The 19,620-nt window shown below is 39.4% G+C and overlaps 1 protein-coding gene across 2 annotated transcripts in view; it reads left to right on the plus strand.

Moving 5' to 3' along the window:
* The first annotated feature begins 7,482 nt into the window (after positions 1-7,482).
* The window catches only part of cux2b (cut-like homeobox 2b), a 156,325-nt gene continuing 144,187 nt past the window's right edge, over positions 7,483-19,620 (plus strand). The window contains exon 1 of one of the 2 annotated variants that reach the window (XM_047381835.1): positions 7,483-7,695. In XM_047381835.1, the coding sequence (XP_047237791.1) occupies positions 7,633-7,695 (63 nt within the window). In that variant the 5' untranslated portion in view covers positions 7,483-7,632. Of the gene's footprint in view, positions 7,696-7,911; positions 8,425-19,620 lie in introns of those variants that run through there. The other variant, XM_047381836.1, reaches the window with a different exon arrangement.

The following is a 19,620-nucleotide window of genomic DNA, read 5'->3' on the forward strand; positions in this document are numbered from 1 at the left end:
AAAAAACACTATTAATAAATTATGAATACTTTCATTTCATTAACATTTTCAGGTTTAAGAACATTAAAATTGACAGTGAAAATCTTACGGTAAAAATGTAAAAAAAAAAAAAAAGTGTATCAACCACCTGTGCTGATTAGCGCATTTTGTATTGTAGTCGAATTGTGGTTGCTGGCTGCCAAAAATCATTCCAAATGGCCATCTGATTTAGATGTTTACAGGTTAAAATGATACAGGCTTGTACATGTGCCTTCTTTATTTGGGGCCTGTAAGACTTCTTTCCATTATGGTATAATTTGTTAACAATGTTATTCTTAAAGGGTGTGGTCCAAACTGCCTTTACATAATTAGGATGCTCCTCATAATTAGTTGTGAGCTGATCCTTTCTCATGATCACCCTCATCCCATTTGAGGACATATTGGATAGGGGCTCCAGATTGAGGGCGACTAATGGTGATTTTACATTTACACCTTAACCATAATCTAACCAAACATTTGTAACCTTTTGACCAAGCATCGTTTGGATGTTACTATAGCTCATTCCAGCCTTGTTCAGATCTACCATCTTGTCCCTGAGGTTATTTCATTCATTGTTCTGACTCATGCTACTGGATGGAAGAAACCGATTCTGTGGAAGTATTGGATTTATACATGTAGTGTGTGGTGGTCAGGGCTATCTGTCACACTGATTGATTGATTGATTGATTGATTCAGACTGGGTTAGATTAAATATATATTTCACACAATGACAGACAAATCAAACTTGAACTCTTTATTATGAAAAAATCATGTGCAGAGTCTCAAACTTGTGTTCCACGAGAAGCAGTCTTGATCTCACCTCTCTTTCTGTAGCTGTGGTTCTCAGCTTTGTACTAGTACAAGTACTAGATATTCTGTTGAGAGACCAGCCTGTGTTATTGTTCCTGTAGCCTATGGGATAAATATTGATGTGTCTCTTCTCCCAGCTTGCTGCTTCCAAGCCTATGATGTGATGCTTCCATTGATCAGTTACAAATAAATATTAGTAAGGCATGATTGGTGCTCTCATCATTCACTGTGGCAAATTACTAATCAATATCATAAACATGTTCATGGGAAATGGTAAGATGGTAAAATAATACTGAATAATAATTACTTTAAACTGCAGAAATAATTTTGCACCTTAACTAATTTTAAGTTACATAAATGTGAACTCTCAGCTCTGTTGCTTTGCAGCAAAAAGATCCAGGGTTCCTTCCACCATTAAAAACCAAGCAGGTTCATTAAATAAATTACGCTGCCCTTAGATATGAGAGTTCATGTACATCCTGTGCATTGCCTACTGGAGGTTATAAAGAAAATAAATAACTGGTATACAAGATGGACGGATGATTATGTAGTGATATAAGGACTTTGTATTTGAGCTTTTGTATTTTTAGTCTTTCTTGTGTTTAAAATGTTTGGTTTTGTCTTTTATTTGTAGGCTTACATTTATTTTTATATCAAAATCTTTTTCTGGCCCCTGTGTTTTCTTGTGGTGTTTATTTTGTGAGCAGTCATCTTCTATTACATTCCCTCAGTGGCTCGGCTCCTTGATGCAGTCACATCTTTTCTGCATCCATTAATCACTTACCTGTTCTTAGTTTCACCAATCTCCTCCTTCTCACTACTTATATTCTTGGGTTCTGTGCAGCCATTGTCAGATCATCCTTGCTTCCCCTCTGGGTTATGCTGGGCTGGCTCACAGTGTGTGCCTGGGTTTTTGCGTTTTCTGTTGAAGTTTATATCTATATTGTCCTGCCTCTTGCCTTTCCGCATTTAGAGCCAACCATAGACTATTGAGCACTTATTACTTTGGTCAAATCCCAAACTACTCTGCTGGGTTAAATCAACCCATTCCTGGAGTGAATTATATTCACTCCAGGAATGGTTCACAGTTGGTTATTTTGAACAGCCTTTCGTAAACCATAGAAAAAATACTCTCCACAGAATAACAGAGGCAGCATAATTCTTCAACAAGGAAAATATTTGAGTGTTTATTTGTCTCACATCTAAACTGATGTGGTTAGGATACTGTTTAACGGGTCCTTTCATAGGGAGTCATTTACTCAGTTTGTCCAGTAGATAGTGCTAGCAACCTACCACATTCAGCATCTAAACTGGTGCACAAGGCTGATTTTGACTCTCAGTCTTATTTTGTTTCTATGTGCACCTCAGCAGCTTAGATAAAATGCATAGTGCTGAAAGTTATTTTCAAGCTGTTTAAACTTTTCATAGGTTTCACACCTAACTTGAATAAAGTCAAAGTGCATATGCGCTGTGGTGTTTAAGCAGCGTTAAACATGCTTGCTTTGCCGGCTATTGTGAAAAATATAGTTTGATATGTTTTGGATAAGCGCACAATGAAGCCAGACATTTAATTGTTATACTAGAATTGATCAAAATTATATCAAAATGCATGTGATTATAAGACTTAAATTTATTCCTGCTAGATGCGATGAAGTGGTTCTTCTCTTAGGTATGTGAACCTGCTCAATCACAGCACAGATCTTTCTGATGTGCACCTAGACACTTAAAAAAGGTATTTTATGAAATTCTTACAATATTGCACATGATGATTTATTTTATATAATCAGCAATTAAGTAGGACTAAGGTAATGTTCCTTTCTCCTTAAAGTCACCATACAAACCCAGACTAGCTGCTACTGTTCATTGAAAATAAAACGTGCTATTAACTGTAAACTGTCAGCACTTTCAAATAAAGAAAGTCTTTAATTTAAAAATCCTAGATCCATGACCTCATCAAAACAAAAGCTTTAAAGCTTCTGGATAATTTCCTATCTGTGTCCTAATTTTAAATAACCAAGCCCTGCCTTTTAGATTAAGCTTTTTTCTAGTATGCTTTAATTTGAAATGGGTCAGAAGGTTACTGGAAGAAGCCCTCAGTGCTTTGTTGGTGACGGTGGTGAACACGAGTCTACGATTACATTCAGAACCAGAGATGATTGAGGCCATTAGATTCAACATTTTTTCCCTAAAGGCTGCGTGAGGATCAGGGAGCGAGACCAACAACGCATCAACTTCCAGCAGTGGAGATTGGGAGTTCAAGTCCTGCCTGGTTTCTCACAAAGTTTGGGTGCTGCACATTCCCATTGAGCCAGAGCCCAGTGTTCCTATCTGACATTTGGACAACTCTTAAGATTATAAATACTCAGTTTGATCTGTGGACAGCGAGTGTGCCAAGGTTGTGCTTTATGGGCACTACGACAAGACTAAAGAATTAGGTTAGAAAAACAGTTTATGTACTGTAGGTCTGTGTACTTGCTAAAATGTCCAGATCCAGATTTTCAGGCTCCTCAGCATTAGTCTTTAACTGTGTTGTACAAATAATCATTATTTAGTAAATACTATCTTTCAAAATGCAAAACCCTCCTCAAATGTTTTGCTCAGTGAATATTTGAAAATGCAACTACACAGTTTCTAAATGCATCAGTTAATGTATTAAGGCCTTAATAATATTCTAAGTGGCATAACCCTTGAACTTTTTGTTTTACATTTTCTCACTTTCCAGCCACACAATTCAGAGTATTTTTTACTACTTTATGTGATAGACCAACACAAAGAAGTGCATAACTGTCAAGTTAAAATCTGAAAAGTGTGGCATGCAATTGAATTGAACCCCCTTTTGCTCTGAAACCCCTTAATAAACCCAGGCGTAACCAATTGCCTGCAGAGTATTATAAACAGAGTCCTGTAGTTAGTATATACTAGTCACAAAACATTAGGGATATTTGGGTTTTGGGTGAAATGTATGGAAAGCGGGCTGCACGGTGGCGCAGTTGGTAGCACTGTTGCCTTGCAGCAAGAAGGTCCTGGGTTTGATTCCCGGCCGGGGGAGTTTGCATGTTCTCCCCGTGCATGTGTGGGTTTTCACCGGGTACTCCAGCTTCCTCCCACAGTCCAAAGACATGCCTGTTAGGTTAGCTGGTCTCTCTAAATTGCCCTTAGGTGTATGAATGAGTGTGTGTGTGGTTGTATGTGTGTTGCCCTGCGATGGACTGGCAACCTGTCCAGGGTGTACCCTGCCTCTCGCCCATAGACTGCTGGAGATAGACACCAGCTTCCCCGTGACCCACTATGGAATAAGCAGTAGAAAATGACTGACTGTATGGAAAGCATAAAACATTCATGCTCAGCGATATCATAAAAGTTGGGCATTTAAGTAGAAAACTCCAGCAGTGATTTCCTCATCTAACAAAAGCCAAAAACAGTGGTGGGTAAACCACAACAAAAAATGTTGATGTCTCAATGTGTCATGTGCCCTTGAGCATCAATTACAGCTTGACAACAACATCTCATGCTGTTCACAAGTTGACTTATTTTCTGCTGAGGCATGGCATCCCACTCTTCTTGAAGGGTGGCCTTTAGGTCATTGAGGTTCTGGGCTACAGAGTTATGAGCCTCTAGATGGCAACTCAGCTGTTCTGATTAGAGAACGGCTGCCAATCAACTGGAGCATTGTTGTCCATGAAGATGAAATTAGGCCTGTATTGTTCATGCAGGGGCACAATGATTGGAATAATGATGTTATTCGGGTAGTATGGGCTTAACACTGGACCATCCACAAAGTGTGGGGCAGTTCTGTATTGACATGACACACATGCCCACACTGCAGCACCATCCGTCAAGGATGTTGGAGGCCATAATTTCTATTCAACATGAATCGACTTTCATCAGAGAACAGCACTGAGACCCACTGGTCTCTCATCCAGCGTAAATGCTCTCTGGCCAATGCAAGAAGATGATGTCTGTGCCTGGTGGTGTGGTCAGGTACACTTGCAGGTTGTCCAGCATGCTGACCACGCTGATGTAAAAAGTTTCGAATGGTCTGAGATGACACTTGGGTGCCCCCCTAAATGTGCCTGAAATTGAGTGCCTTTTATCATCCGGTTCAGCAGGGCACCGTTTAAAATTCAGCAGTCATCAGTGTGGGATGTGGCCAAAGGACGTCCACATCTTTGCCTTTCTGTGACTCTTCCAGTCTCTCTGTATCTCTGTGGCAACCCACTGCTGAAACTCTGTAACACTTATTGCTCAGTGACTGTTTCCGTCTGATAACATCCTTTTTGAAGCCTTGCAAAGGTGAGGTACTGTTGATCAATTGTTTGGTCTCATGATGTCAAAATGTGAACAGCAGGATGAGGACGACTGTTTAAATACCAATTCTGATTGAAGCAGGAAATATATTGGTCGATTTATGAATCAAACACCTGTTGTGAATTATGCTGTTAAGCTCCTTATTAGAGAACATCAATTTGTGCAAAAAGTACCGAAACACTGAGTAGCTGGATGTGAACATTCAAAAGTTAGGGAAGGTCACATTAGTTTCACCTGTAAAAGTTATAGTGCATTTTAGGTTCATCCTGAAATTTCACCTGAAAGCCGAATATCCATAACTTTTACGAGTATTGTATATGCAGCTGTTCTCTGAAGGCCTCAGAGGTTTGTTAGAGAGCATTAGTGAACAAACAGCATCATGAAGACCACCAAATACAGCACACAGGTCAGGGAGAAAGTTATGGAGAAGTTTAAAGCAGGGTTGGGATATAAACCATTTACAAAGCATTAAAAACAGAAGCCTGTAAACACCTATGATAGCTCTGGGGGAGCTGCAGAGATCCAAGGCTCAGCTGGGAGAATCTGTCAACAGAAAAACTATTAGTCTCACATCCCACAAATCTGTCCTTTATAGAAAACTTTGTAGAAGAAAGCCATCGATGAAACAAAGCCACACGCAGTCCAGTTTAAAGTTTCCTATGAATTGTGCAGCCCAGCAAACATATGAAAGGAATTGCTTTTCTCAGATGAAACCAAAACGTTTTGCCTAAAAACTAACTACTATGTGTGAAGTACATGACTCTGAGCACAACATCCCCAGGGCGATCTGCAGTGGGGGCAGCATCATGCTGTGGCCATGCTTTCCCCCAGCATGGACAGGAAAGCTGGTGAGAGTTGATGGGAAGATGAATGAAGCTAATTACAGTCCTGGGTGCAAAGAAAATACATGTCACGTTTCAGGTTTGTATTTGAAAAGTAAATGTCCCATGTGCCATTTTCCTTCCACTTCACAATTATTTACTCCTATGTGTTGAGTCTATCCCATAAACATCAAACAAAACAGTTTGTAGTTGTAGTGTGACAGTATGAGGAAGTGCTCGATGGGTATGAAAACGTTAGTAAGACACTATCACCAACATGCTGATTCAAGATTTTAGCTTCTGCCTAAAAGCCATAAGACAGCAATTTTCCTTTTATTTCTTGGCTTGAATATTTGGCAGGAACATGTTTTTAATGGCTTGAGGTATTTTTAGATTTGGATCCCATTCCGGACTTATTTTCATCAGGGAAACCAGGTAGTGAAACAAGCTTCTGCATGCATGATGATTGGCTGCCGGAACGTGGTGCAAACCTTTGGGTGTGAAGAATACCTTCGCTCTGTGAGAACTGTGTATATAGGATGGGTATGAAGGAAATCATACTGTGCCCGGATGCAGGTACTGTACCTCTTGACGGCGTGGTGTCAGCAGGGGGAGCACCTAACAGCATTGTAGTAACAGCACAGAACCTCATGTTCCTTGACCAGAGGTATTACTCACTTTGAGCAGAAAAAGAGCACCCTCATGCTTCATTAGGTTAGATAGAATCTATCTATCTATCTATCTATCTATCTATCTATCTATCTATCTATCTATCTATCTATCTATCTATCTATCTATCTATCTATCTATCTATCTATCTATCTATCTATCTATCTATCTATCTATCTATCTATCTATCTATCTATCTATCTATCTATCTATCTATCTATCTATCTATCTATCTATCTATCTATCTATCTATCTATCTATCTAATTTACATGGGTTTATTTTAGATATACTGCTCTTATAATTTGTTTTAATGTGCCTGATAAATTGTACACTTAGTTTAAAAAAAATATAATGTCAGGTATGAATATATTTTTCACAATCTAAAAACAATCCTAGTTATATAGCGGTTTATGTATGAAATGTAGGTAAATTTCCCTCTGATGAATAATGCGATGTTCACTCAGTGACATACTAATAACAGTATTGATAATGCAGCCTTTTTCAATTTACCTCACTGTCTCTTAACTGTAACGTTTCCGCGGAATCCTGTAATAAACACGCGAAAAAAAGGGGGAAAAGTAGGCTTGGCTATTTCCCTAGAACTTAACTTATGTACACATCTACTCTTTCTCTTTTCCAGACCAAATTGATCAACCCCGGGCTTTACGGCAGTATTGATCACTTTGATAAAGCAAAAATAAAGAGCGATTGTCCGTTTAATATTGCGGACGAAGAGAAGGATTCACTTTGCTTTTTATAATTTTCATAGAAGCGGAAAAATATAGCTTACGCCCCCCCCCCCCTTTTTTTTTTGGTGCTAAAAAAGAAAACAAGCATGCTGGCAGACTTGTCAAACACATCTGTGGACTCTAGTATTGAGTACTTTTCTTAAAAAAAATAGAAAAAAAGTGGGACCGGTGATCGTAAACGTTGTTTAACGAGGGGAAATCCAGCCCACATATTTATTGCAGCCGCTGAAAAAAAATCTCCTCAATATCCCCCAAGATGGCCGCCGATGTAGGATCGATGTTTCAATATTGGAAGAAATTTGATCTACGGCGGCTTCAGGTTAGTGCTATTCCCACCTTTATCTGAGTATTTCTGCAGCGGTATGCCTTCTAACAGCACCCCGACGCGCGTTAACTGGATCCGGGTGAAAATAAGCGAAGAGTCGGCGCTGTTTGCATTGATAGTTATTAGAAATTGATCCCTGTTCTGCCTTTGTTCAGTTCAATCATTGATCAGCGGTGGAGAGACCGCGGAGCAGCACAGGCTCAGTGTTAGCCACACCGATCTGGGATCAGCACCGCGGACAGCACTGCTGTTTTACAAGCGTTATCCTTTCTGCTGTTTTTGCTCTTCATCATCCCCGACCAGCTCGGCCATACTTAGGTGTAGGGAAACTTTTAATGCGCCTCTGAATCGCTGTTCCTGGACGTAGCTGCAACTTTTCTCAGGCTTCGTGTTTTATGCGGCTTGTGTCGACGGCCGCTGCGTTGCTGCTCGCTTCTCTCAGCGAGCTACGGGGAATTAAGTTTTAATTGTTACGTTTTTGGACCGCGGAGAAAGTTTTTTATTTGTGAATTGGAAAGTTGTTTTTTTTTTTTTTTTTTGACATTAGTCGTAACGCTCGGACATTTTATTGGGGATGTATCTAGAATAAATGAATTTAGACCGCGTCATGGTCGCTGATAGTGTTTTAATTTGAGCCTTTTAGGTGTTTAGAGGCAGGGCCGCCGGACTGTGTTGTAGCGGCCAGCAGAATGTCTCTGAATAATGGCGTGGAGACTGAGGCAGGTGAGCAGTTTGTTTGTATCACAGCCTTCATTTAGGCTCCTCTGTGTTACAGCATCATGTCAGCCCCGTGTGTAGCCTGCTGTAACTGCAGCCACTCAGCTGAAAGTTGGATTTATAAACCACGGTGCTGACAGGATGGATGGTTGTATCCGCTGTTGTCAGGGTCCACCTCTCTTCTGTCCTCCAGCCGCATAGGGCTGCTCGGTCCGGGTAGGGTGGTGCTGGAGGTGGTTGGCGGTGGGGGCTGTGTAATTGTATTCCCCGCTAATGTTTGTAAATCAGCCTCAGCCGGCGCAAGGGCACCGTCTCTACCGGTTGATTGATGTTCTGTAACATGAGAAATGACAACAGCGCGGCAGTCCCGCCCGGCTCCCGCGGAAGAACCAGACCGTGGAGCAGAAATGAGACCCGGTGGCTCTCTGTCCTCGGTGGGTCGTGTTGTTGGCTGGACCTTCCTCTCCTCCGGCCTGAGATAGATCCACGGGGCCGGGGGCGGGGATGGAGGAGCTGCTATTGTTGCGATGTGCACCGATAAAACTAACTGTTAGAGATGAACCATTCAAATTTATGCAACAATTTGCGTATATTATATTTTAGAACATTTGACAATATTTCTGATTAGAATGTGTGTAACATTAACAGCTCAAAGGCATGCTGAAAACATTACTTACACTGATCAAATTTGAACAAATTACTAGGAATATTTGGGTTATCTGGTTTGTTCTCCCATATTAAAAAGAAACAACATAAGAAATAAGTCAAGATGAAGTCATGCAACACTAAACACTATAATGGTTAAATCTATTTTACCAAGGTGACATATAAACCGTTCCACTGATGAGGCATTATATTGCAACCAGTCGTTTTCAAGTGAGCTTAAATTTTTAGCAATAGTTGTTGCTAGAAAAAGATGGAAAGGAACTTAAACTGCAGGTCCAACAAAAAAACTTTCTCAACCTAAAGTATTATGACAAATCTCAACTTTTCCTATAGGTTGATAATGTTTATTCATATTACAACAGATATGAACATGTTAGCCTTACTGCCTCCTAACCACAAGGCTTGAACTAGAATAACAGATTGACTGAACGAACCTGTTCAGCTAAATTCTGACTAAAATATTTAGGTTAGATCTGTGATCAAAATGAAAATAATGTTAGAATTTAATCATTTACACACAAATATGCCTAAATAAAATTTCAATATTATAATAATGACTAATATTTAATACCCTCCAAAATTCCTTTTTATAGTGCCTCTCTGCTGGTTGTAATGTCTCTTTCACCTGACTTCACAGGACTGTGGTCCAGTCATGGGAGTTTAAAGATGTTAGTAAGATGAAATCTTCCTCAGCAGCCTTGGAGCTAGATCTAAACTACCGTTCCAAGAAATCTGAGCCAGTGTCATCAGCTGGATCATGGGAAAAGAAATAGTCCTAATACCTAGAGTTTGTTTTCAAAGCATTTACTGTAAATTCTGATTTAATAAATCATTTTAATATCAGTTAAAGAAGTAAACCTTTTCCTGATTGATGAATAGGCACAAGGTGGATAGCTATTTCTGGTTGATACTGATTTCCAGTTCTCTTTCAGGTCTAACTAGCCAATTTACATATTTTTTAAAGGACTAAAATGCATAGCAAAGAAAATGTCCTGCAGGTCATTTAATGGGGGAAGTAGTTTTGAATTTAACGGAAAATGAAGAAATTGCAAGATTATTCCAATCTATGCACTTAAGCCGGTGTCCCTAACTTTTATTTGATTGTTATTAAACTTACAAAAGTGCATCAAAGAATGTGCCGTTGGTTGATGTGTCTATAATCTGAAAATGGTGGGTTGATGCATCGAATGGATACAGGAAAAATATCAGATTTTTTTCATATTTGACCTAATGAGAGCTGGTCAGAGGAAAAATTGTCAGATTCAGATCTCTGGGCCATTAATTGCTGTGTCTCTAGTTTTTGGATTATAATTATGAAGCACTTAGCTGAAGGCAGATTGAAATCTTAATTAGTAAACTGCATATGTTTGGAAACAGGTGACTTGAAAGCAGAAGAATAGATTTAATGAAAGCTAATGTATAAAAACAGACTAAACACGTGCCTAAAAAAGATATGTTTTGTTCATCTAAATTGAAGCTATTTGTGCAATAGTTGGATGGTCTGGAACAAAGCTTGCTGTGTGTGTTTGGTGACTGTCTGATCTTTTATTTTAGAATTCCTGTTTTTGCCAGTAACTGATTATAGAGATTTATAGTATATGAATGCATCCACTCTTCATCTTTTCATATTGCATAGCTCATATCATGGTTTACAGAGTTATTCCTAACTCTAGTTTACGCCACTTCTTCTACACTAATCTATACTGGTCATCCTTCATGCTCACCACCTCAGTCACTGGATGTTTTCATATACCAAGCAGTTCGGGGTAGACTTTCTTCTTTCTGTTGACCCATTTTGATTTGGACACCAGGAAATAAGTCTGTCTAGTGGGGATAAAACAAAAAAAACAGTGGTTTCTGAGAGTCAGAACTGAGCTGGGAAAGACAGTAGGTGGGTTGCTGTCTCATGTGATGCCTGAAACAATCATCCATCTGAACTTTATCTGCAAACAAATCTATCCCTCAATATATTTAAAGCTATAAAGAAAACTCCAAAGTCTAGACTAACTGTGTACAAATGTTTCTGGGTATCTTTGGTGATGTATTGCACTACTGTGCTGTGTGATTTAACACTGTACCTTGTTGTATATATTTGAACTGTGCTTCTGTTACCTTGGTCAGGTCTCCCTTGCAAAAGAGACCTAAACGGGAGGTGTTGAACTGCAGTCATTGATAGCCAGTGTCCTGCACCTGCTAGATGTATCCAACACCTCTGAATCAAATGTCTGGATTACTTCCTCATGCACTCAAGTTCTACAGAGTCCTGCTAATGACTAAGTTATGTGATTCAGGTGCGCTGATGCAGAGAAGCGTCTGAAAGTTGCAAGACACCAGCCCTTGTGGACTGGAGTTTGACACCTGTAATCTAAGGAAATGTTGCACTGAAGCCTTTACCTTCTCTCTGCAACTCTTTTAAAAGTGAACTTGCAGGCTTCTGGTTGTAAGCATGCCTGTAGCTTAAATGTGACACCTTCTGCAACACGTGTCAGAAATCAATTAAAGCACTTATTTCTCATTCAGTCATGGTCGGAGCCAGTTGTCACCACACCTGTTTCACCCTCTCTGTCCATATTTTCAGCGGCATTCTCACTTTATCTGAGGCCATCTGTGAGCTATTTATTCTCGGAGTTCACACTGGAGCATTTATTTTCTCATTACAAGTTATTATATCAGCAAACTGAGTGTGCACTTTTTTAGCATTTGTTCAGTGGATTTGTGCCCCTGAGTTCCACAGGATGAATAATTCACCTGCAGGCTCAGGAAAAGAGGGCAGGGAAAGTGTGAAGCGCTGAGGTGGAGTGACCTTGGTTCCTGCTGGCTGCAGGTCACCCGGCCGTTGCTGTGGTAATCATTCACACCAGCCAGATGGCATTTCTGTGGGCGGGCATGAAAAGGACGGGTCAGGGTCTGTCCTGCCAGGTCCTGCCTGGCCCAGAGACAACTCACAGACCAGTGATGTACCTGGAGAGAGGTTAGAACTGCAGGAAGAGTTTGGACTGTGAGGTCATGACAAGGAGTGGTGAAAAAAAGTGTAAATAGTGTTTGATGTGTGTGCTTTACAGCAATTTACCCCTTTATAAAGTCGAACATCAAGGATGTTCAAGGATATTGTCAAAGGAGACTTGATTATTCCCTGTTAAAACTTTGGCTTGGTACTTTTACTGCAATTTCCTCTAATCCCTCTTTTGTTTTTGTCCATGTCGCAATGCTGCGCTCATATGGCGAAATAATGCTCCACTTGTTTGTTACCATCTTTTGCGCCCAGTTTCCAGCCTCTTTTTCATGAATCTCCGAGGCAGTGTGGGGTTTTTAGATCAGGAATAAAAGCTTGTGATTGTACTACATTTAGCATGACTCAGTTGCTCTGGTGTCAGCTCTAATCCACACACAGAGACAACAGTATTGCCAAACAGTGAAATTGCTTTGCAGCCTGTGAGCTTCGCTGCCTCCGCTGCCAGCCTGTTCTGTGTGCTGTTTGCCAGAATCTCCTACACACACACACACACACACACGCACACATGCACACACACACACACACACACACACACACACACAACAATGTTGTCAAATTGGCTGTGAAAATCGCTCTTTCTCTTTCATTCATGCTTTCATATTTGTTTGCTGATATTGTTAATGTCACATGCATCAGTCTAATCTCATTCTGCTGGAGAGCAAAGAAGTCCACAGTGTCTCAGATCTTGCTTTATTAATTCTAATAACTGTGTCATTTTATTTGTATGCTGTGATAGATTATTATAGAAAAGCTTTAAAGATGACCTGCATGTATTAGCTCATTATCTATTTGTTTTAGATATTTGTTGTTGGCTTCTTCAAATCCGACAAACCAGGGGATGGATTTAAGGTAGAAGCTACAATAAGAGTATGGAAACTTTACGATTTGATGCATTGCAACCATGAGCTTTGATGTATTTCAGGTGTAAGACCAAAGCAAAGTAGTGCATACTTGTGAATGGAAGTTGTTTTTTTTTTTTCATTTTTTACAAATAGAAATCTAAAATGTGTTTCTACCAGCTTTGCACATCCACAGACTGAAATTTGCAAAGGAGACTATCAGAATTGAAGCAAGGCATCCTCATATAATTATGCTGCCAGCACTACAATTCACTGTAGGGATGTGCTGTTAGTGTTCCTAGGCCAAACTGTAACAAAATGTGAGAAAGTTTAAGCAGTGTGAATAGTTTTGCAAGGCTCAAATCTAATCATTACGGTGGGGCATGTTACTCATGATTCCCTATTTGCTTAGTTTTCCCTTCTGCGATGGTGACAACTGAGCAAATAGAGAAAAAACAAGCTCTTGCTGGACTGTCTGAGGCAAATTGAGACGTGAAATCCAGGAGCTATAACATGGATGCATGAAACGGATGGAACATTAGAGAGTGAGAGGAGTGAAATAGAGTCGAGCATTAAGCTGTTTAACCTCTCTGTGTAGCATTAGTGGTAGAGACTTCAAAGCAGATGGTTTGGCGTTGGAAACAGAATGACAAATGGGTTTAGAGACAGCCACGGTGAGCATTCTCACAGGAAGACTAGGCCTGTCATTAATGTCAGCTTAATCACTTTGACCTTCCTTCAACTAGATTTCCATACCTATCCTATCGTTTTGCTGTGCTGTGCTCCTGGTTGGTGGCTACAGTATGCATTGCAGTTCGATAAGGCTGGGTGCGATGAAGCTACTGTTTATATCAGAGATCGTTGGTCCAACACATCCTTTAAAAGTTTTTAAAGTTTGATTCCTTCGTATCACAAAAGTTGATTTTCTTTTAACATACTTTTGATATGATCTGACTTCAGTTTGCTTTCAAGGGATTAAAAAAAGTTTCCAGCTTTAACAAATACCTCAACTGAAAACCACGACCTGTTGTTTACAATGTTTTAATAAAAAAAAAGTAAATTTCATTAACTGAACAGATGAGGCACATTTTTCATAAAAGACTGCTAATACTTGAAACTATAGAAACCAAAACGCAGTTTTTTAGCAGTACTCGGTAAAGACTCGTATCCAGAAATAGCAGTACTGAGTTCACCTCTAATCAAGCAAAAAAAGAAGCCTTGAGCTAATTTTGACTAAATTAACACAAAGTTTAAATTTGCCACATTTTGACCAAACCTACTTGTAACCTAAGAGCCTGGAGGCTTTTCTTTCAAAGGACTGTAGGAATCTTTCTTTTCTCTATTTCCTTCAAGCTTTAAAGCACAGAATACAGTCATATTCAAGAAATTAAGATATTATTGAGAAGTTTATTTATTTCAGTAAGTCAGTTCACTAAGTGAAACACATTATATAAATTAATTACCCAGACTGATGTTTTCAAGCCTTTATTTCTGTTAATTATGATGATTTTCTGCTCGCAGCTATTGAAATACACCATTTAAGATTAGAATATTACTTTAGAACATTTTTAATACAGAAATGGGGGCTTGAAAAGTATGTTTATTACCCACCTAAAAGTTATTTTCAAAAGGTACTTTTAATCTGAGAAACGAGCTTCATTGAAACACATTTTCCACATTTGACTAATATTACAGTCATTGACTCTGACTGTATTATTAGACAATTATTTTGTTGAATTTTAGGAACTATTTTCTTCTTAGTTGGGACTTTCACAGTGGGGTCAAAATATCTTCCCTGGAAGTTTTAGTTCCTGGTTCCTACTGGGGAAATAGAGGGGGTTCAGGAAGGGAATCCAGTGAAAGGTTTTCATTTTCTGAAAGAAACCAAACCAGTGACTGTGATGGATTAAACTTTTTCAGTTGGAATATTGTTTTTTGCTTTTAGATTTGCTTTCCCTCTTCAGAGCAAATTTGTTCTTTCCCAGTTTGCTCTACTGTCCACCTATCCGCTAAATGTGTCACGTTTGTCGTAACCTGAGAAGGAACTTCTGTGGATGTCCGTTCGATGTCCAGTTTTTTGTGACTGCGCTGACTGTGTGTACTGATAGCAGTAATACTCCCACTTAAGGAGTGGGACCAAGCAGGCAACGCTAAAAAAAAAAAAGTTAGTCTGATCAGAAGCAGAAGGAAAAAGGGCTATGCTTGATTTTAAGAAATGCAGCATGGGAAGAACGGTTTATCTCACAGGGACCTCAATGAAATTGCATTAAAGCTGCTTCCGTAATAAGAAACCACCTTAGTCTTTGAGTTCAGTTCTTTTCTTCTTCTCTTCTCTGCCCCCCCACCTTTGAGGCTGTTATGAAAACTGAACATCTCTGAGTGGAAGGCTGTTGTCAGCTATGTCAACATGTCAGCAAGGTCAGCAGTAGGATGTGGAGACCATCAAGCATGTTTTATTCACCTTAGTTATAAAAGAAGATGGGCTTCTTCATTGCATTGTGTCTTCATTGTAGATCTGGATCAATTCTTGAGAAAAACCCACAGTAATTTCATTGGAAAACAAATGGTGATTCTAGTAGAGAATCAGAATCAGTTTTATTGCCAAGTTTGTGCACACAAGCAATGAATTTAACTCTGGTACACTTCGCTCTCAGTGAAGATTTTTATTTGTTTTTATAAAATAATGGAAATAAAATATATCTTTATAAATGTAGATATATACACAATTGACTTTACGATAGAATATAATGTGAGATCAGCCCAAGTAGGAATGGCGTTCTTCTGAAACTCTGACTGTCAAGTGTTCATCAGAGAAACATCCTGGGGGAAGAAACTGTCTCTGTGGCGGCTGGTTTTAGTAGACAGTGCTCTGTAGCGCCAACCTGAAGGTAAAAGTCTAAACAGTTTGTGTTCAGGATGTGTGGTGTCTGCAGAGATTTTAGCTGCACTTTCCCTGATCCTAGACCTATATAAGTAGAGGTGAGTAAGAATCCAATACAGAAGAGCTGGAAATGTTGCCATGATTTGGACCAAAGTTTTTCTGAATATTGATCCCAGCCTGCTTTGGCTATGGATTACTAAAAATATTGTCAGTAACCTTTGTTATACTTCACATTAACACTCTAGCTCCTTCCATAATGTAGCTTTGTTGAGAAGGGGGGAAAAAGCTATGCTTTCCATGTTTTAACAGGCAACCCCCCCGATTGTTGACAGTGCTTCATAGCAAGAGATGCCACGTTTTTCATAATGTTGTGTTCTTCATCCTGCTGCCCCAAGGCTGGAGCCATTGCTTTGCAGGAGTAAATAACCGGCTTTAACAAAACTTCAGGGACACATTAGTGTGCTGGAGGATGGCTCCGTGGCGGCAGGGCAGCCTCTTCTACGCTCGCAGTGAGCCAGGCGGAGTTATCAGGAGGTGCGAGGTAATAGCTCTTTGGCATGGGTGTAAAGTTGTGTCCTTTCTCCCTGCTGACAGCCAGTCCCCTGCCCAGTAAGACCATATTGAGCTGCATTCTCCACCGTCTAAAGCCACAGCAGATATATTGAGCACACCGTTATTTTCTTGTTCAGTTTGCTAGTCTTATGAATTCTATAGTGTTCACTTGGATTTGGCACAGGTTCACTGTATTTTACTCAAATGTAGTTTTGTTCTTAATAATAAGGCTTTTTGGGAGGATAACAGTTCAGATTTTTGAGAAAAATGCAACCTCCATTTTTTGGTTTCTTTAAAATGACTTTTTGTCATCATACAGGGATTGTACAGTGGAATTTCAAATAATACATTTAGTGGTGCATTAAGGTAACATAAAAACATTAAAACATAATATAGAAGTAAAAGTAAAGGTTTCACAATTAAGTCAAAAATTGTTTTAAAAATCAGCACAGCGGTAATGAAGGGGCAAAACCGTCACCCATATTCAGAGGCTTCAGTCTTGCCCCTCTCTCGACTCCGTTCCGGTCTGCTTACTGTCTAAAAGATTAAGAAAAATAATGGCCACTAGTGGCACATAAAAACATATATATATATATATCTAGTCGGTCAGTCATTTTCTATCGCTTATTCCATAGTGGGTCGCGGGGAAGCTGGTGCCTATCTCCAGCAGTCTATGGGCGAGAGGCGGGGTACACCCTGGACAGGTCACCAGTCCATCGCAGGGCAACACACAAACAACCAAGCACACACTCATTCATACACCTAAGGTCAATTTAGAGTGACCAATTAACCTAACAGACATGTCTTTGGACTGTGGGAGGAAGCCGGAGTACCCGGTGAGAACCCACGCATGCACGGGGAGAACATGCAAACTCCATGCAGAAAGACCCCCGGATGGGAATCAAACCCAGGACCTTCTTGCTGCAATGCAACAGTGCTATCAACTGCGCCACCGTGCAGCCCTATATATATATCTATATATATAAAAACTGTAATTGGTGTAGAAAATTCTGTCCAGGTTTGAAAAGTCCCTGTTTTGCAGTTTGGCTTAGCCTACACTGGTTTTAATGCTAAAAAAGGAATAACATTGAAAATGCTTGTTGTGTTTTCATAAATATATTAAAAGCTTCACAAGAGCTTTTTCAGCCAAGTTGTTGAGCTATACTAGAGGTCTTTAATAGTCAACTCTATCGCCACAACAGGGCAAATTCAGTGTCGCCAACTCCTCAGTAAGGGAGGTAACTATTAACTAGGGGTGGGCGTATTGATCTAAATATTGGTAGTATCAATACCAAGGTATCGGATCAAAACTAGCGTGATGAGATTGATAGTTGCAGGTTTTCTTCTATGCAGGGGCATGTCTAGAATTTATTTCTCGGGGGGCAGGTAGGGGAACAGATTTTAGACCGGTGGCACACTGAAACTGTACTCTAAGATCTAAAGTGTAAGCTATTATGTCTTTGTTCTCTGTTTTCATTCGGTTATGTTTCTGTTTATCAATACAGGTTAAAAAAAAAAACTAAAAAAGTCCACAATCCAAAAGCTGTCAAAATTATATCTGATGGTAAAAACCTTTAACCCTGCAGCACCAAATAAATTTTAACCTAATAGTTGTTTTTGTTCATTGCATGTTGCAAGTTATTAATTAATATTACATTTTTGCATGTTCTCCCTGTGCATGCGTGGGTTCTCACCGGGTACTCCGGCTTCCTCCCACAGTCCAAAGACATGCCTGTTAGGTTAATTGGTCTCTCTAAATTGCCCTTAGGTGTATGAATGAGTGTGTGCATGGTTGTTTGTGTGTTGCCCTGCGATGGACTGGCGACCTGTCCAGGGTGTACCCCGCCTCTCGCCCATTGCCTGCTGGAGATAGGCACCAGCTCCCCCGCGACCCACTATGGAATAAGCGGTAGAAAATGACTGACTGACTGATTTTTCTGTATACAGTCTGTTTTGCTATGTTATGTTTTGTTCCTAATACAACTAAAAATATAATTCATACCATCACCAGAATAAACAAAAATTCTTTGAGTTAACCCAGAAATGAAAAAAGCGGGAAGACAAAGTTCAATGCAATTTTTAGTTATACATCTTTTTTTTTGGATCAAAGTGAATTAGGGGTCTAAAAATGCACTATATCTAGTGAAAAAAGTGCTAATTTGGCAACACTGATAACCTCTCTGCAAACTCCTATATAAAACCTGATGTGTTTTATCATAATCATGATCATAATCAACTAAAGGCAGAATAAGATAATTATTCAGTGATCATGACATTTCAAATAAAAGGTATTGGTATTGCCAATACCAGCCCTGGATTTATGTGGTATTGGATCGATACCAAAATTTCCAGTATCGCCCACCACTACTAGTAACTGTCCTGAGGCTGCGTTCGGTTGAGTTGTAGCTCAGAGCTAGAAATGACATCAACGTTGAGTTGAGAGGACTCTAGTTGCAAGTCGGAAAACAGTTGGATTTCCTATTGTGTTGGTGCTAAATATTTCTATTTATTTTGTTTAATGAGTTTAAACAAAAAAGCATGTTCACAAATAAACCTGGTACAAATGGTAAAGATTATTTTCCTTTGTTCTAGCAATGCTTCCTTGTAATAAATCTTCCGCTGCTTAACCCGCAAATGCATTTTCCCCTCAGATCTGGCACCATTTAAGTGGGAATAAACAGGGTTTCCAACGTTATAAGACTCATAGCAAAGGAGCATGGTTACCGGTATTATAAAAAAACTGTTTTGTTCCAATCGAGAACTCAGAAAACCCAACTTCAGAGTACAAATAGAACACACCACAAGAAGTAACTAAATGATGTTGTTGCCTAGTTTGCATGACTGGTCACATGCAGCTAATTGTAATGAATGCTGTAGGGGAGAGGAATAATGGTGTGGGAGAAATAAAAGGTGAGTATGAAAACACCATAAATATCTTTAGAACTACCAATAAAATTTCTTCAGTTGATTATTTTTTGTCACAATTACAAGCCCCCTACTTTATCTGGGCTTTGGACCTGCCGAAATGACCCAGTTTATTTATGTATTTATTTTTTTAGTTCGGTTTTCTTCAGTTTGATTTAATTTGCAATAATTTAACATTGTCTTCCACTTTTGTAAAAACACATACAGTATATATACATATTTACAAAAAAACATTTTATTTCCCAACATGTGTATTTAAAATGTCTTTACTGGGAGCAAAGTAGAACCGAAATCTGATTCTTTGTTTGTGTGCACAAGCTTGACAA

Source organism: Girardinichthys multiradiatus, chromosome 12, assembly GCF_021462225.1.
Source record: "Girardinichthys multiradiatus isolate DD_20200921_A chromosome 12, DD_fGirMul_XY1, whole genome shotgun sequence".
Classification (NCBI taxonomy): Eukaryota; Metazoa; Chordata; class Actinopteri; order Cyprinodontiformes; family Goodeidae; genus Girardinichthys; species Girardinichthys multiradiatus.